A 19,612-nucleotide genomic window follows, 5' to 3' on the forward strand; every position below is an offset into this window, starting at 1 on the left:
AACAAAACAGAAAGTGGGGAGTAAATAGAAGAGGAAGTGGGGAGGAAATAAAACAAGAAGTGGGGGTGAAATAGAACAAGCATTGGGGAGGAAACATAACAAAAAATAATATAAAACACGGAAATAAGATATAAAAGTTATATGATCGTTAAAATAGGGAGTAGTTCAGGGTTGGAAGGTGAGCTGGACATACTGAGAGGAGGAGAAGAAGAAGAAGAAGAAGGGAGAAAGAGAGAGCCAAGGAAGAAATGAAATGATGAGGATAAAGAAAAATCTGTGCCTGGAGTATGGAAGCAGCGGTGTGTGTGTGTAATAGGCTAATAATAATAATTAACGGTTTATTGAAAGAGCATGGCAGCCAGAAGGCTGAAAATATACAGTTACATATTTGGGGAATGGGTTTCGAATTACAAATAATATACAAGTAACATAAGTGATATAAATAAGATATATAATAACTAGATGGGGAAAAGCTCAAACTACAGGGCATTTCAACATAGTGACAGTGCAAGGAGTAGTGTTTACTGGGAGTGAATACACTGGTCTATTACAAGTTATTGATAATTTTTACAATGGTTGGTTGTGTGTGTGTGTGTGTGTGTGTGTGTGTTAATGGATAGAAATCAAGGTGTCAAAAGCTTCTTGTTGGCAGCGTGACTAGAATTGACGAGAAACACCATAAGAAGCCACACTTAATACAACAGTTAAAGAGAATGAATGATGAAAGAGAATAAATGATGGTGAATGATAGCTACCGCTGAGTGTGTAAAGCAAAAAAAGAGTAAACAGGTTCTGTCATACTACACACACACACACACACACACACACACACACACACACACACCGGAAACACGTCAACAAGGACAGAATAAACAGGTTTTATTTAAGTTAAGTTACCACCTTCCTATGCGTGTTCTAATATCTGCCACATCTGATAACCCGCCAGCAGTGATACAAAGAACCTTGCATATGGACAGTGCCACAAACAGAAGCAGACCTTCACCAAAGACAATTATGTTCCTTGGGTGGTGCCGCACACACACACACACACACACACACACACACACACAAAGCAAAATGAAACATACAGAGAGCCCTGTCTCCACACACATACATAAACAAAACGCAAACAAACAAAACACACAAAAACACACACACATAAACCAAACACATACACACAAACAAAGTACACACACACACACACCAGCTGCGCCCTGCGGCCTTAAGGAAAAAGGTCAATAAATCAATACTTTTGCACACGTCGCCCCGCCCCTGCCACACCCTCGCTTAACCCTCTTTGATCACCTCGCTGCCGCCATGACCTTTTTTAAGGCTCAACAACCTCCCTCCCACACCGATGGTCAGGTAACATTTGTTTAGCAAAGATGACGACCAATCACGTGTCCTCATTAGGTGGCTGAACAATCTAATTAGGTTACAACTCTCCCTAGTTTGATGGTAAATTGACCTTGTTTGAGAGATAATGACCGTGATTACGTGACCTCATTCGGTAGTTTGACATTCCATCACGTATTATAACAAATCACCGTGTGTTGATTATCTGACATTGTTTGCTGACTAACAATCGATGTGGTAATGTCTGGTTTTTGAGGGATGATACCGTGACCTTATTGCGGGGGAGGATAACCACCAAAGAGTTAGTTACCTGAACCTGATCATAATCTGACCTAACCAACATGTAGCATCGATTTTTGGGGTGGGGGGGAGAATGCTTACAAGATGATGATAGTGAAAGACGGGAAGAGAATCAGCATTGTCGATATTATACCTTCACCACTGACAGAGTTGAAGGAAATTGAACATGTGTTGGTTAACAGCTGAAGAGTAAGGAGCTTTTAAGAGTTTACGTATAGCCGAGTACAGTAACCAAGCCCACTGAAGAGGTTGTGTGGATGATGAACGAATGGTGAAGAATGATGAAAAAAGTGATAAACGGTGAAGAATAATGATAAAAAGTGACGAATGGTGAAGAATAATGAAGAAAAAAGTGATAAACGGTGAAGAATAATGATAAAAAGTGACGAATGGTGAAGAATAATGATAAAAAGTGCAGGCAGAAGGTTATGCCTGGGAGTTCCTGGAGGGTCGACCTTGTGGTGGTAATACTTGAGAGGGTCGTGAATATATCTGAATGTATAGCCAGGAGCCGAACTCTGTGGTATGTGATGACCTGACCGTGACCTGCTTGGATAAAAGATGACCCGACTCTGACCCGTTTGGGTAAAAGATGACCTGACCCTGACTTGTTTTGTTTAAAGATGACCAGACCCTGACCTGCTTGGTTAAAAGATGACTTGACTCTGATGACCTGGCACTGACATGTTTGGTTAAGAGATGGCCTGACTCTGATGACCTGACACTGACATGTTTGGTTAAGAGATGGCCTGACTCTGATGACCTGACACTGACCTGTTTGGTTAAAAGATGACCTGACTCTGACCTGTTTGGATAAAAGGTGACCAGACCCTAACTTGTTTGCTAAAAGTTGAACTGATCCTCACTAGTTAAGAGATGACCTGACTCTCACTTATTTGCATAAAAGATGACCTGACCCTGACCTGTTTTGCTAGTGGAGACCCTGGGTGAATGGCGATCGCCAGCATGACACCCAGAAAGGCGTTGAGGAGGGAGGTGGCCATGAAGTAGAGTACGGTCCGCACCACGATCCGCCCGTTCATGCGTGCGTTGAGGCTGGCAGATCCTGTGATGATGGGAGAAGCAGAAAGGAACCGATTAACTCACACGAGACAGAGTAGCCACACAATTAACTCACACGAGACAGAGTAGCCACACAATTAACTCACACGAGACAGAGTAGCCACACAATTAACTCACACGAGACAGAGTAGTCCGACACACTGTTTACCATTGTTTGTGTACATACTTACAGTGTGTATGTACTGTAACTGCCGAGCATATGTGAACGCGTATGGCGATATTACAGAAAGATTATGTTTATCTATCTACTTAATACAGCGGGGAAACTGAGCCGCAAATATGGCTAAATTGAGAATTTTCGTTGAAACATAAAATTCTGTGTTATTCCTCTAATCTATCATCAATATGTCTGGGTCTATATACCAAGCCACAGCTCCCCCTGGTGGCCACAGTGAACATGTTTATACTCGCCTTACGTCACCACCAAATATCCCAACAAAGCCGTCGGTATGGAGGACCGATTCAGCGCCAGTGTTACCAAGACCTCGCAATATTTTGTTTTTCTCGTTCCTGAAATTCTGACGCAAGCAAATAAGTGTTTATTCATGTTGTTAAATGTTTTTGAGTTTGCACATGTAGTTCCTTGTTTACAACCCTCAATACAGCCATCGACTTAGAAACACACACGATCATAGCCATCTTGTTCTCAACGATATATGTAAAGTTCTTCCACATTTCCAGTTAAATGTAAGTCAACGTGAGAAATGAAGACAGGACTAGGCCGTTCACTCATTCTGGGGACGTAGCAAGAAGAGGACAACAAGAGGGAAGATAAAGATGAGAGGAGAAAAGTTTAGATAGGAAAAGTTATGAGGAGACACGAGTGATTAGAGGGAGGGAGGGAGGAAGGGAAGGACGGGGAAAACGAAAAAAAAATTGTGGAAGAGCTGAGATCACTCGCTCAGGGTGAAGAGGAAAGGCGGATATAACCATCACTGAAGAGGTGAGATAAGAGGATAATGAACAGAGGCAAACGAGGGACAGAGGCGAAAATGACGATAACGAAGAAAAAATGGAACGTGGGAGGAAGTAGATGATAGAGGAAAGGTGGAGAGGAAGAAGATACGAATAAAGTGAGGATATAGAAGCGAGGAGAAACCAGGGAATACAGGACAAAGGAGGAACATAAGGGAAGGCGAGGAAGGGTGGAAATGCATAAAAAGAAAATGAAACTATCAACAGAACGGGTTAGGAGAAGGAAGAAATAGATAGGCAGAGGGAAGTTGGAGACATTAAAGAGAATGGAAGCAGTAGGTGAAGACGAGACTCAAGTGGGAGAGGAAGGAGGCAAGGGGGCGGTGAGGAGGTGTCAAGTGGAATTAAAATGACGGGCGAGAGAGAGAGAGAGAGAGAGAGAGAGGACCACCACGAAGAGCTGGAGATTATCACACAAGTGAGCAGCAATTGACACAGCAAACGGTGGTCAACATAAACAGAGCGCCAGTGCTGGTGAAAAACGGACATAGGTTCGTCAGGCGTAACTGAAGAGGAATGCTACATTATATTGGCAACTCATCTATAGTGGTATTTTATAGTATTGCGGGTCAGAATTGAGTGCCAGACGTTGATGATCGCTTGAGCTGGCGGTGTAAGAACGAACGCCAGACGTTGATGATTACTTGAGCTGGCGATGGTTTTATGATAGACTAGAGTGAAGAACGCCAGGCACTTGTGACTGGTGACACTGGCGTTATCTTAGGGTAGGGGGTTCTTACCTGCTATGAGAGAGGCGATGATGAGAGGAAGGATCATGAGTTTGAGCATCCGGATGAAGAGCTCGCCAGGGTAAGAGATGAGCAGGATGGTGGTGGAGTCTGGCCCAGCAGCACGGAGGGCGAGGCCTGCAGGAAAGGAACACGTGTGTCATAAGTGACGGAGGAAGTACTGCCCTTAACACTATAGTGGAAGAGGTACTTTCCGTAACGCTATGATGGAGGAGGTACTTCCCTTAACAGTATGATGGAGGAGGTACTTCCCTTAACACCGATGCTAAATCACACCCTCAACATAACAGGTCATCCTCCAGATGACAAGTCACTCTCATGGTTCCAGATTAACCTAGAAGTCATGTCACTCTTCAAATCCCAAGTCATCCTCAAAGTCACAGGTCACCCTCAAGGACACATGTCACCCTCCAGGTCCTAGGTCAACCTACAGAACCTAGATCACAGGTCAATCAGGTCACCCTCCACGTCCAAGATCAATATGCAGATGTTATATCACCCTCAAACAGGCATATCACCCCCGAAGTCCAAAATTAACCTCCACATTCAAGATACTCACCGAGGGCGACGCCGAAGAGGACGCCGGAGAAGGTAATCATGAGGAGCAGGTTCTTCCTAACCCAGCCCCACCGCATGTCCGTGACGCGTACCGGAGACATCTTGTTGCCTGTGGGAGGACAGGGCCGTTAGGGAGGAAGTGAAGACATATAATCCTAACCCAGGACATAAGAACATAAGAAAATAAGGAGTCTGCAATAGGCCGGTTGGCCCGTGCATGGAAGCTCCTGTCGAGAGTTACTACCACTCTCTATCATCCATGAATCTATCTAGCCTCCTTTTGAAACTTTCCAGAGTTCCCGCACTTACTACAAAGTTGCTAAGCTTGTTCCACTCGTCCACCACCCTATTTGTGAACCAGTTTCTTCCTATCTCCCTCCTAAACCTAAACTTATCCAACTTGAATCCGTTGCTCCGAGTCCTATCCTGCTCGGATATTATAAGAACTTTATCTATATCCCCTTTATTGATTCCTTTCACCCGCTTAAATACTTCTATCATATCTCCCCGCACTCTTCGTCTTTCTAGGAATGCAAGTTAAGTTTCTTTAACCTATCCTGATATGGAAGGTTTCTAAGTCCCGGAATCATTTTTGTCATTCTTCGCTGCACCGACTCTAGTGAATTTATATCCATTCTATAATAGGGGCACCAGAACTGAACCGCATAATCGAGGTGCGGCCTGACTAGCGCAAGATATAGTTGCAATAAGACCTCTGCACTCTTGTTATTTACACTTCTAGATATAAAACCCAATTCTCTGTTTGCCTTATTTCGAACATTAACGCACTGTTTTCTAGGCCGTAGGTCCGGGCTTACAAGTACCCCTAGGTCTCTTTCACAAGTCGACAGACAAGGCACGTGTCCTCGTCTGGCGGGGGAAGCGAGCAATGTGTGTTACGTCGTACTGTTTCACCGTCGCGTGACCACACCAGACGTGGCAGGCATTCCGCTGGTGCTGTACTGTACGCCTGTCTCCTGCTGAACTAACACTGAACACATCAAGGACAAAGTGTTCAGAAACAAAGGAGGAATTAGACAAGCTCGGTGTGTGTGTGTGTGTGTGTGTGTGTGTGTGTGTGAGTGTGTGTGAGTGTGTGTGTGTGTGTGTGTGTGTGTGTGTGTGTGTGTGTAATAATAATAATAATAATAATAAACGGTTTATTAATAGAGTTGCAGCCGGTGGCTGAAAATATACAAACTTACATGTGATTTAGACATAATGATATGTGTTCAGTACATTTACAGGGTTGTTCATTACATAAATCAGGAGCTGTTTATTATTTTAACAATAGATGGGATGGTGCTGTTCTTATATCTATCGGTGCGGGCTCTTATGGGCTGAATTTTGTTGTAGTGGCGGACTGCGCGAGGTGGGCGGGGGACTGCCGGTGGCAGGAGGTGGCGATGACGAGGATGGTGCAGTAGTCCACTGCTAATCCTAGCTAATGCTTGGTGGTGGAGGTCACTGAGGGATGGCATTTCCAGGGTGGAGAGAGCGTTGTTGTAGCTGGAGGAGTCTGCGCCGAGCATGATTCTGCAGGATGGGCATGACCCACTGTGACTGCTGGAGCTTGCACTGCGTGTCTGTGTACGTGTGTGTCTGTGTATGTGTGGGCATATATATGTACGTGTAGGTACATGTCTGTAATTGTCCATGTGTGTAGTTATTCATATGTGTACGTGTGGGTATATGTGTGTAAGTTTTCATTTGTGTACTTGTGTTCGTATGTGAGTAGGTGTTCATGTGGGTATATACAGTATGTGTAGGCGTTCATGTGTGTACGTGTGTGTGTGTATCTGTATAAGTGATCATGTGTGTAGGTCTGTATATATGTATAAGTTGTCATGTGTGTACGTGTGTGTATATGTGTAAGTGTGCGTGTGTGTGTGTGTGTGTGTGTGTGTCCCAGCACTAGACAGGTTCACTCGTCCGAGAAGGTAAAGGTTTACGGCCTCATAAAAACATAATAATTTTACCTATTAGTCTATTTTTTTTAGTGTGTGTGTGTGTGTGCGTGTGTGTGTGTCATTCACGCCTACACACGACCACATATCAGGTAATAAGTGGATTCGTGATTCAGCATATGAGGATGTGGTCACTAGAAGAGTAAAGTGAGTCACAGAACTTTCTAAATAGACGTTGTATGCCAGTGACGTCATCAACAACAGGTACCACTGACATTACTATATATATATATATATATATATATATATATATATATATATATATATATATATATATATATATATATATATATATATATATATATATATGATATTGTGGTTAGCCAAGGGGTGTTTTATGATTGACATTTGAGCGTGATTCTGAATAAACAACAGTGTAGCCTTGTTTAATATCAAGAGAAACACACTGTTAACTTTCAACCGCCGTGTACACTGTTGACCAGCTGAGACTTTCACAGGAACGGAAGACAAACTATTATGTGGATGAAAATATTTTAATGGACTTTTTCTTACAGTTCTAAACCCATTGTAAGTTAATTATATTTTTAAGTGTTTTTCTTTGTTCCGAGACCACCGTGTGTAATAATAATAATATTAATAATAATAATAAACGGTTTATTAATAGAGTTGCAGCCGGTGGCTGAAAATATACAGACTTACATTTGATTTAGATATAATGATATAATATGCATTGAATACATTTACAGGGCTGTACAGTACATAAATCAGGAGCTGTTTATTATTTTAACAATAGATGGGATGGGGTGTGTGTGTGTGTGTGTGTGTGTGTGTGTATTTTAAAGCCAGCTAAAATTGGATGCATTGTTGAGGCCTGTAATTACGTGGGAAAAAAGTCCCGAAGGACCTTTGAGACGAGGAGCGTTGGTGAGGAAGGATATTACCTTCAAGCTGCCGTGTGTGTGTGTGTGTGTGTGTGTGTGTGTGTGTGTGTGCAAGAATAATACTCGAGGTTTAATTTAGTCTAAGGTGAGTGGGAGAGGGAGGGGGATGAGCAGCCTGGCGCAACCCCCACCACCTTCACTCACCACCAACTCCTCCTTCACTCACTACCATTAACTCCTTCACTCACCACCAACTCCTCCTTCCCTCACCACCATCACCTCCTTCACTCACCACCAACTCCTCCTTCCCTCACCACCATCACCTCCTTCACTCACCACCAACTCCTCCTTCACTCACTACCATTAACTCCTTCACTCACCACCAACTCCTCCTTCCCTCACCACCATCACCTCCTTCACTCACCACCAACTCCTCCTTCCCTCACCACCATCACCTCCTTCCCTCACCACCAACTCCTCCTTCACTCACTACCATTAACTCCTTCCTCACCACCAACTCCTCCTTCCTCACCATCACCTCCTTCACTCACCACCAACTCCTGCTTCCTTCACCTCCTTCACTCACCACCAACTCCTCCTTCCCTCACCACCATCACCTCCTTCACTCACCACCAACTCCTCCTTCCCTCACCACCATCACCTCCTTCCCTCACCACCAAATCCTGCTTCCCTCACCACCATCACCTCCTTCCCTCACCACCAATATCTTCCCTCACCACCATCACCTCCTTCCCTCACCACCAATATCTTCCCTCACTGCCAACACCACCACAACCTTCACTCCCCCGACACAACCTCACCCCCCGTGCAACTTATTTTTCTATCTATTTTAACTAGTTTAGTGACCTTGTCCTCCTTCCTCTGTATTTCCGAGTCTTCCTCCTACCCAAAGAGGAGCTGCGCCCTTGTATTAATAGACAAGACGCTCCTCCCGATGGTAAATATAGACCAGTAGGAGAGTGACATGGACATTACATTACCTGATATTTTCGAGGTGATGTCGTCGCCTGGGAGGAATTTGTCACGGCCAGATGAAGAGACCAAAACGCACCCAACTCACTTCCTCAATGTCAATAAAGGCATAACGTACCCCTTTTGGCAAGTTGCTATCGTACAGTATGTCGACATGCACACTCCCCTTCCTTCCTCCTCTTCTTCCTCCCACGTCGGTTGTTAATGATCCATGTCTCAACTTCACCTTCACCTCCCCCTTTGCTATCACACACGTATACCATGTTCGAAACACGCGGAGTATGACCCCCTCCTCACCCTCACCCCCACGTACCAAGTGAGAGACGAGGCTACCATTCACTCCCAATGAGAATTTAAAGCCGTGTTAATAACTGCCGCATGTTGCTGGTCGCTTACAGCACTGTTTGACAGTGGTGTATCGTATATAGCAGCAGTAAATCCTCGTGGTATTAAAGTAGGGAAGACACTGTGCGTGACTCGTGCTTATATATCTAAATAGGATAATAAAGTCTATATTTATGACGTAATTGGCCTTAACTATTTTCAGTTGGAGCCTCTGAAAGACTATGGATGGCCTACACGAATTGCAGCCAACCACCACCACTAAAGCTGACAAAAGAACGATGTTATTATATTTTCCTTCCTTTCTTTTTTGTCTGTGTTCATTGGTCAACATCACGCAACAGAAAACAGTAAATATCAAAATGATTTCAGTAAATGCCCAGTAAAATATTCCCATGAAGCGATAAACTCTTACTATTATATAACGGCCGCTGAGTCTCATCAACAACGTGATAATCTACTTATAATTATCATTTATCGTAATTAGACGTTCAATGGTCTCAATACCCGAGGTCTGTATGAAGTGAAGACTATACTACTTAAATGGGTTGCATAGTGCAACCCGGGTATTGGTGTAGGTAGAGTGCAACTTGCACTCTACCTACACCAATACCCGGGTTTATATCATGTACTAATTCCCTCCTTACTACGTCCATATAAATTATAGCGAGGTTACGTTAATATATAATAGATATATAACTATTCCAAAAAGCTAATTCAAGAAAGATATAATATACGAACAGTGATTAAAATAAATACATCTCCCTTTCCATAAAAAAGTTACTGTAATATTCTATGGTTTGACTTTACCGCGTCCATAAACCAGTATTTGTTGACCTGGAAATGTCTTGTAGTCACGTCTGCATGTTGCTGCCTTCATAACAATTGTATTATTTTCACTGTTGATATTTTTAATTCTTTGTTTTACCTTAGCTTTATTTTGTTGATATTGTTCTTATTTTTGTTTGTGCGTTAGGTCTATTTTTGTTGCTTTACCGAGAACAATTTACCGTATCATTGTTCTCGGTAAAGTGACTTATGCGCCACTCTGTATCATAAATAACAAATAAACAAGATTGAGAAATATAATATAATAATAAACGTTATTAGATTTGGTCTTTGAGATCACAAGAGAAAATGGCAGATGTCGTCGATTTCAAATAACTCTTCATATATGGATTGGGGGAAATTGCTGTGGGTGTGTGGGGGTTATTGTGTGTGTGGGGAGTTGATGTGGGCGTGAAGGAGGTGCTGTGGGTGTGGAGAGTTGCTGTATGGGTGTGGGGAGTGGGTGTGGGGAGTCGCTGTGGATGTGAGGGAGTTTATGTGGGTGTGGGGGCAGTTGCTGTGGTTGTGAGGAGTTTATGTGGGTATAGGGACAGATGCTATGTGTGGGGGGTTGCTGTGGGTAAGATAAGGTGATGCGGTTCAATAGTGAGGTTCTGTGACGTTTATTACTATAATCATAACATGTGGAGGATGTGGGGAGGAGGAGGATGTGGGGAGGTGGAGGATGTGAGGAGGAGGAGGAGGATGTGAGGAGGTGAAGGATGTGAGGAGGAGAGGTTATAGGGAGAGGTAGAGACGTGGTAGTACAGTAATCTGGTCGGTGAGTCAGATGTGCCACAGCCTAAACAGCCAAGTGCGTTAAGATGTAGAATATATATAACTACCAATAACGAGAAGTGCCATAAATAGATAAGATAAAAAATGTTTTATCAAGTCACCTTAGCAGATCATTGCTCAAAGCTTTGCAGAGAGAGAGAGAGAGAGAGAGAGAGAGAGTTTTAAGCCGATCTCTACAGTTAAGATGTGCCAAAAATGTAAACAAATAATAGTTGTGCTGAAAAAATACAAAAAAGGAAAGCAATAGGTAGAGTCCTTAGCTAAATACTCACAAAATAAAAAATAAACGCGATAAAGGAAGCAAAATTCTACTTTAAAAAGGGGAAAAATCAGAACCCTTTATCTTATACTAAAAAGAGAAGAAAAAAAAATAACAAAATAAAGAAGATCTGGTCCAAAATTCGACAGATAATAACAAGCAGATTTACCTTCAGTTTCTTACATAATATATAAAAAGTGGAGCGGGAACTTAGGTGTCAAGCCCAGAGTGAATAAAATATCGTTATCTTACCCTACGACACCGGACGTCCAGGACAGCGAGATAAGAGAGACGGGAAGAGATCAATAAGGGTTTAAGGAGATGTTTCCATGACTACCGAGGCGGGTGGCACCGTGTCGCACTCACTGGTGTTTAGTGCCACCTACCTTCCTATCTACCTATACTTACCTATTTTACTTACCTACACCTGTTCACTCTATCTCTCCCCCTCTCTCTGGAATATTTTTAAACACACACACACACACACACACACACACACACACACACATCAATGAACAAATCAAAAACACATTAGCCAATTTTCATGTTATTAAACGACTCACCAAATTAACATTACCACATCAACTCGGTAATAAAAGCGTAGATTAATGCTTAAATGTATAAAAATCAATAATGTAAAAAAAAAATATATTGTATACATCACCGAAGTACCGTTTCGTGGGGAACTGTTTCAAAGTTGTGGGTGTATAGGAGATGTGAACTCGATAATACTGTTCCCAAATGGACCTATTCCCACTGGTGTAGCTCACAGATGGCCCTATTCCCCCACAGTCTCATCATCACTGACTCTCTATCCTCACTACTTGCCCTTGGCACCCTCGACTCAGGTTGTCACGCTCTTGTCTCTGAAGCCAGACACAAATATGCGTGCCTTGTTGACCGGGGTGTCAAGGTCAAACTGTTGTGGATCCCCTCTCACATAGGCCTCATAAAACATGACAGAGTTGATGCCCTCGCCAAACTCGCGTCTAACAAAGACGCCGTTGAATACAATTTGGGTCTGTCAAAAAGAACCCTTAAAACTGTAATTAGGAAAGAACTTATTGATGAGTTTGACGCAAGTAGACAAGTGCAAACAGGCACTAGTCGATCCATAGTTTACCATGATGAGATGTATCAAGTGAAACATGTATATGGAGCAAGTAACAAGATCACTAGATTACAAGATGTTGTAACCGCTAGATTAAGGTAAGGATATAAATACCTCTGGCAGTATGTTCCTCAAGCAGATGTAAACAAGACTAAATGTAAAGTGTGTGGCCATACATATGGCCACACACTTGAACACTACGTCCTCGACTGTGTGAAGATAGAACCTTTTAGGGACAGGTCCAAGCACACTGTGTGAGAAATGGCACAACACTTCATCTCTAATGGCAAGACAGCCGACATATTAAGATTGTATCCACTTTTTTGCACTTAGTAACTATATCAGTTCTCATGTACAGAACCAAATACGCAATGTGCTTGAATACTTCTCACGTAAATGTGAATAACAAAGTGTGAGGCCAGACATACTGCCTCACACGCCTGTACTCACGCATTTGTGAATAGGTTACCCTTTATGTATAGAACTAAACAAATAATGTAATTGAAATATTGTGTAACATTCAGTGCCATAATATCCTGACAACGGGGGTTAATTATTATGACCTGTTGTAATCTCTACTCTGTAATCCTTTTGCGCTACCGCTCACAGGATGAGTGTGGGGTGCACAATAAAGTAGCCGCTGTAAGTGGCAAAATAAAAAATCAATCCCAAGGTTATATCCTCCAGCCCTCATTACAACATCGATTTATCAGCGTCTGGAGTGAATTACGTTCTTGATAAGTAAAACAGAAGACATTGGCCAACTACCAAGAACCCCTTTAAGAAAACTTGATTCACGGAAGCAGTAAGGGAGAGGCAGCTGTGGTTGTTGGGGTGGAGTGTACGTAACAGATCACTCTTCAGGGAAAGGTCGACCATAACACCGTCAGCTGAGGCCTGATAACCAAGACCTGACGATACCAATATTACTGAGGTCGTTTTCTGGTGATAATTTTACGACAGAAAATAAATAACAATGTGAGGGAGAGAGAGTGAGCAAAAGAGAGAGAAAAAAAGAATGAAAGATAGAATGAGAAAGAAAGAAAGACACCCCTCTCCTGGCTCAAGGTACAAAACAAACACCCACTCCACCCAACACACACCCTAGTAACTCAGTTTACACTCTGATTCGAAACTTTAGAACTGAATCAGCTTGTTGAAAGTTATGGCCTCTTGGTAACGACTCTACGACACGCTGGCTCGATTTATGGTATTTGGTTCTTGAGCGTGAGAGAGGAACGACTTGGAACGGAGGGGATTTTGGACTCATTTTCCTTTCCGAGTCGACACCATTCATCTTTATCTTCACGTCTGACAAAACTACTTAAGTAATGTCTACATGAAAGGTATAAACTGAACTGTAGTCATATTATGTAGTGCTTCAAAATTAAGTGCCCATACAGAAAGCTACAGAGAGTGTGTTGATGTTATTTTAGTGGATGAGTAAACGTCTTCACGGTAATGAATAAAGTACTATATAATGTGAGAAGTGAACAATACAAACACAGAGAACTGTGAATAATGTAAAGCCCTTGCACTAAGTCTTACAGGAGTTGTGGATTCGTCCACTGCGGGAGGTGGAGCAGATGAGGGCGCCCTACCCCCCAGTTACAGCTCTGACCTCCCCTCACTCCAGCTTAACCTTGACTCTATAATTACTGTATAATAAGCGTCTAACAACCAAACAATTGAGCAATTTCCATGGTTTTTATGATCACAATTACAAAAATTAAACCCATTAATCTTACATGTCGCGACATTAAAACAACGTGAGCATAACGGACCTTCAGGCTCATACGAAAATATTTTGTCTCCTAAAATTACAAAGAATAAATAAAATATATACAAAAATAGTGACAAGAAAGATTATAAAATATAAGATATCGGAAAACCCGACGTTTATCCGCACCGCCATAACTCAGGCGGTACCTGACGTGTCCAGTGTGTCAAACACCGTCAGGGTAATATATTGTTGCCTCCTGTCAATAAATAGTGTACAGTTGCACCTCAGGTGAAGGAGCATTGGTAACACTGCTGATTGGTGCATTAAATTATAAATAATTATAAATAAAATAAATAAATATATATATATATATATATATATATATATATATATATATATATATATATATATGTGTGTGTGTGTGTGTGTGTGTAGATCCACAATGGAAACGTGGATAAGATAATTCTTGAAGACGTTTTCAATAAAGACGAAAATATATATATATATATATATATATATATATATATATATATATATATATATATATATATATATATATATATATATATATATATATATATATCTTGATAACACAGGAAAATGGAGCAATTACCTTAGCTTTCTGTTTATTCAAGACATCTTGAATAAAGACGAAAGCTGGTACGTTGTTTCCCTTTTCCCGTGTGATTTTATCAAGATTTATCTTATCCACGTTTTCATTGTGGATTTACATGATATATATATATATATATATATGTGTGTGTGTGTGTGTGTGTGTGTGTGTGTGTGTGTGAGTGTGTGTGTGCAGCCACACAGAGGGTGGGGAAATGCGTCTACAGTGGCAGCATTATGTTAGTGTTAAGGTGCAAGCACTGTTTGCTCCCTCTCTCTTTCAGCTATCGCTGCTGGCTAGCCCTCGTGGCGAACAGTGAAGCAACTTGCATAAGTATTCCCCTACCAATACACAGCCTCCTCACTATCAAGACTCCTGCTGTGCATCCTCGTGGCAACACACGGTAACTGGGTGCCTCGTGGGACCAGGCTAGACTAGCAGGGGATCTCGGAGTAGCAGTGGGCCCCACAGGGACGGTGCATAGGCCCACTGGCATGTGGAAGCGTCCTGGCGCCTACCAACCACCGCCCCGCTGCCTTGAGGATTAAATTTGGGAAGTTTAAGGCTACAGGAGTAAACCCCAAACGAAAAATCTGCAGCGGAGCCCCGCATCAGGCAGATATGCTTACAGAGCTCCAACAAGAGCCCAATGGCGGTATAGGCGGAAGAAGTGACCACCATGGAAACCCAACGACTACACCAGTAGACAAAGGCAATGCCTGATGGACAGGCTACTAAGGCGAAACTCAACAAACTGGGCTATCGGCAGTCCATTGCAACTCCCCCTCTCCCCAGTCATCGCAACACTTACACCACCGGATCAGGAAAAGGGAGAGCCAAGATGTGTGGTTGCAGCCTGCGCACCACATAAATCAACTCATGCGCAGCCTTCATCCAGTTCATCATACCTCTCATCATCATCAAAACCCCTATATCACCAAAAGTCCTATGGCGACAGATGAGTGGCGACAGGGACAGGCAGAGATGACTGCCGGGAGTCTCTAGTCAAAACTCTGCACATGAGCGGCACAGATAAGCTGGTCGTTTATGCACTGGTATCTAGGCAGTAGTGCAATCCGGTCCTGTGTGTGCTACTGAGCAGCCCTTTTGGGGAGCCACTCTAACTTAACCTACTTTTACCATCGTAGTCTATTCCATCCTCCGGGTTTGCTGGGAAGATAAGAGAACACATGCCAGTATTCTCGCTGACACCAAATGTAGGAACATCGAGGCTACCATTATCCATGAACAACTACTTTGGACTGGCTATGTTACCCGTATGGAAAAAAGTAGACTGCCAAAGCAGCTACTTTACAATCACCTAGCGAATAGTAAACGTAACGCCGGCGGGCAATTGAAAAGGTATAAGGATAGTCTTAAGACAAACCTGAAAAAGTGCCAAATCGACCCCCTCACCTGTGAGTCAATTACAATACGTTGTAACGCTTGGAGGAGCATCGCACGAGGTGTCGATGCTTTCGAGTTAGTCCGACTACAAACCGAGGTAGACAAGCGCCAACGCCGGAAAGACGCTGCCACCGCCCCTCCCACAGTAGATGGAGCCCTCCACATGTGCAACGAATGTGAACGACACTGCGGGTCCCGTATCGGTCTCATTAGTCACCTCAAAACTCACCAACCTAGGTGACATCCCTAATAACTCATATCATTGTATCATAGCTGGATGATCGTCATACTCGATTCCGAGTGACAGCAAAGTAGTAGTAGTGTGCTCCCAAAGGCTTTCCCGTCGCTTAATTCAGTGTGGCCAAATTCACTAGCAAATACACATTTACCTTATATTCGTTGTTATTCATTTATTGTAAATATACAGTACTTGTGTTCTGCCGCTACCCCCACAATATCCAAGTGGTGTGACCTGCTAGCTCTTAAGACCTGATGTGACCTGTTAGCTCTTAAGGCCTGGTGTGACCTGTTTGCTCTTAAGACCTGATGTGACCTGCTAGCTCTTAAGGCCTGGTGTGACCTGTTCGCTCTTAAGGCCTGGTGTGACCTGCTAGCTCTTAAGGCGTGATGTGACCTGCTAGCTCTTAAGGCCTGGTGTGACCTGCTAGCTCTTAAGACCTGATGTGACCTGCTAGCTCTTAAGGTCTGGTGTGACCTGTTCGCTCTTAAGGCCTGGTGTGACCTGCTAGCTCTTAAGGCCTGGTGTGACCTGCTAGCTCTGAAGACCTGGTGTGACCTGCTAGCTCTTAAGACCTGGTGTGACCTGCTAGCTCTTAAGACCTGATGTGACCTGCTAGCTCTTAAGGCCTGGTGTGACCTGTTCGCTCTTAAGGCCTGGTGTGACCTGTTCGCTCTTAAGGCCTGGTGTGACCTGCTAGCTCTTAAGGCCTGGTGTGTCATTCTAATACTATCAATAACATGAACTTAATGATAACACAAGTCACAAAGGAAACATAGTATCTGGTGTACAGGATGTGTTCTGATTGCTGGTAGTAGTGTGAACACCAGGTTGTGTTTCTAGTGAGGGTGTTGACGTGGCGAGTGTTTTGGTACCAATCATAAAACCGTTTATCTCGTTGTTGATCTTGTTCTTGGTATTACTGTTTTCACTGTTGTTATATTAACGGGTGCTTTTGTAATTGTTACATTCCAGTCACATTCCCGAAACATCACAGAATCGCGGGCGCCACCCGGACTGTCCCTCGGGTGAACTCTCGAAGAGGATAGAATTTCTTGAAACTCGGCGGGGTTGTTGGTCCCCCAAGATCTGGGGATAAGCTGATAATGGCCGTGATTCAATTGAAATTAACCATTTGGCGGTCATTTTTATTCAACGGGGTGCGACAACCGAGTGGATAACAGCGCTCTCCTCCTGTCCCAAGGGTACCAGCTAACTTTACAGTCTGGGAAGAGAAGGCGGTCAAGTGCAGTGATGGCCAAGCTGCCTCCCTGAAGAGAAGTTATGCTCATGGGACCAACTTTCAATTTTCATTCTTTCACAAAGTTTTCATAACGAGAGTCAGTAAGTGGTGTTGGCTGGCGGCAGTTTACAGCCACAACTCATAACCTGACGACAGCCACCGTGATATCTTATCGGGCAAAGTGAACACACACGTATGCACTGTCTAGTCATTATTATTATTATTATCATTATTTTTATTATTATTATTCCCACATCATTGCCCTTGTTACAATAATAACCGTTGTGCTGTTATTATTGCTGTTGTTAGTATCATAATTTGTAGTTTTTAATCAATACTTTTGTCTTCAATATTACTTACATAACTATAAAATCTCCAAGACAACTTACTTCCAACTATTCTCAAACACACACACACCACACACACACACCACACACACACACACACACACCAAACAACACAAAGGAAAAAGAATAATTACTCAAACAGTGGAACAGGTGCATAGCTAATCACCATGACAACCTTACCTGGATCGATTCCCGACCCTATGACGACAGACCTTACCCTAGGGGTGGGGAAAGGGGGGGTTAGGGTTGGGGAAACGTGGGTTAGGGTTGGGGAAAGGGGGGATGGGGGTGGGGAAGGAGGAGGTTGGGGTGGGGGGGTGGGGGTGGGGAAGGAGGAGGTCGAGGGCAAGGAAGGACAAGGAAAGATCGAAGGGAGGGAAGTGGGAAGGTGGAGGGGAGGGAAGGGGTGGAGGTGGGAAGGAGGGGTGAGGGGGAGGGGAGGTGTTACTTGTTAAGGAACCGAGTCGTGTTGAGAGGTTGTGTTTGCGCCCCTAGCAACCGTTTCCTAGCAACCGCCTCCTAACCACCGCCTCCTAGCAACCATCCCCCTTGCAACTGTCTCGGTTTACTAGCAATCCCCTCCTAACCATCACCCTCCTAGCAACCGTCATCTAATAACTGACCACCTAGAGGCGGTACTCACCCACCTAGCAATACTAGACTAGAATCAATACTCACCCATCTAGCAACACACTAGACGCAGTTATCACCCACCTAACAACACTAGCTCTAGAGGCAATACTCACCCACCTAGGAACATACTAGACGCAGTACTCACCCACCTAGCAACACAATAAGAGGCAGTACTCGCCCACCTAGCAACACTCTAGAAACAGTACTCACCCACTTAGCAACACTGTAAAGGCAATACTCACCCACCTAGCAACACTAGTCTAAACACAGTACTCACCCACCAAAGCAACACTAGTCTAAACACAGTACTCACCCACCCAGCAACACTAGTCTAAACACAGTACTCACCCACCCAGCAACACTAGTCTAAACACAGTGCAACACTAGTCTAAACACAGTACTCACCCACCAGCAACACTCTAAACACAGTACACCCACCCAGCGTGAAGCCCCCCCCTTCCCCCCACACACTGAATAAGACTCCTATCAACAATAACTACTCTTTATCTTTACATGAACCACTAAGAATACAAGTGACTCACATAACAAATTACGTAATGAAAATATGTAACTTATCCATAAACACAAGACTCTAAATTATAAATATACATAAAAAAATATATATATATTAACCCCCATTAAAAATAGCTCTTCAAATATCTAAGTCTTTGAAAATAATATACAATACAATAAGGAATGTAGTAAATAAATTAATGAATAAATAAATAAAGCAAGTATCCCGTGTTCTTTAGCGACTAGTAACAAGGGGAGACTGTGGACTCTTTACTTCTGAACATTTAACAATATCTGCAGTACTCCACAAGATCTATATCACATAAGAGGATAACAAACTAAAAATTATTAAAAATGTAAACCTACAAAAGTCGTTTAATAAAGCAAAACATGACACAGTGTAATATATATATACATATATATATATATATATATGCTGATAACCACAAGGAAAGAAGAAAACACGAAGTTCCCAAGCGCTTTCGTGTAATACCTAGATCACGCGCACCTACAGTGATTTACTTGCATATATATATATATATATATATATATATATATATATATATATATATATATATATATATATATATATATATATATATATATATATATATATGATATTGTGGTTAGCCAAGGGGTGTTTTATGATTGACATTTGAGCGTGATTCTGAATAAACAACAGTGTAGCCTTGTTTAATATCAAGAGAAACACACTGTTAACTTCCAACCTCATG

At 42.8% G+C, this 19,612-nt stretch overlaps 1 protein-coding gene across 5 annotated transcripts in view; it reads right to left on the reverse strand.

Moving 5' to 3' along the window:
- Nucleotides 1-19,612, reverse strand: part of LOC121880409 (excitatory amino acid transporter-like) — a 119,701-nt gene that overhangs the window by 34,811 nt on the left and 65,278 nt on the right. For all 5 annotated transcript variants that reach the window (XM_042387598.1, XM_042387601.1, XM_042387599.1 and 2 more), the window contains 3 exons: nt 5,023-5,130; nt 4,455-4,580; nt 2,580-2,722 (listed from right to left, as the gene is read on the reverse strand). In XM_042387598.1, coding sequence (XP_042243532.1) covers nt 2,580-2,722; nt 4,455-4,580; nt 5,023-5,130 — 377 coding nt within the window. The remainder of the gene's footprint in view (nt 1-2,579; nt 2,723-4,454; nt 4,581-5,022; nt 5,131-19,612) is intronic.

Source organism: Homarus americanus, unplaced genomic scaffold, assembly GCF_018991925.1.
Source record: "Homarus americanus isolate GMGI-L3 unplaced genomic scaffold, GMGI_Hamer_2.0 scaffold50165, whole genome shotgun sequence".
Taxonomy (NCBI): Eukaryota; Metazoa; Arthropoda; class Malacostraca; order Decapoda; family Nephropidae; genus Homarus; species Homarus americanus.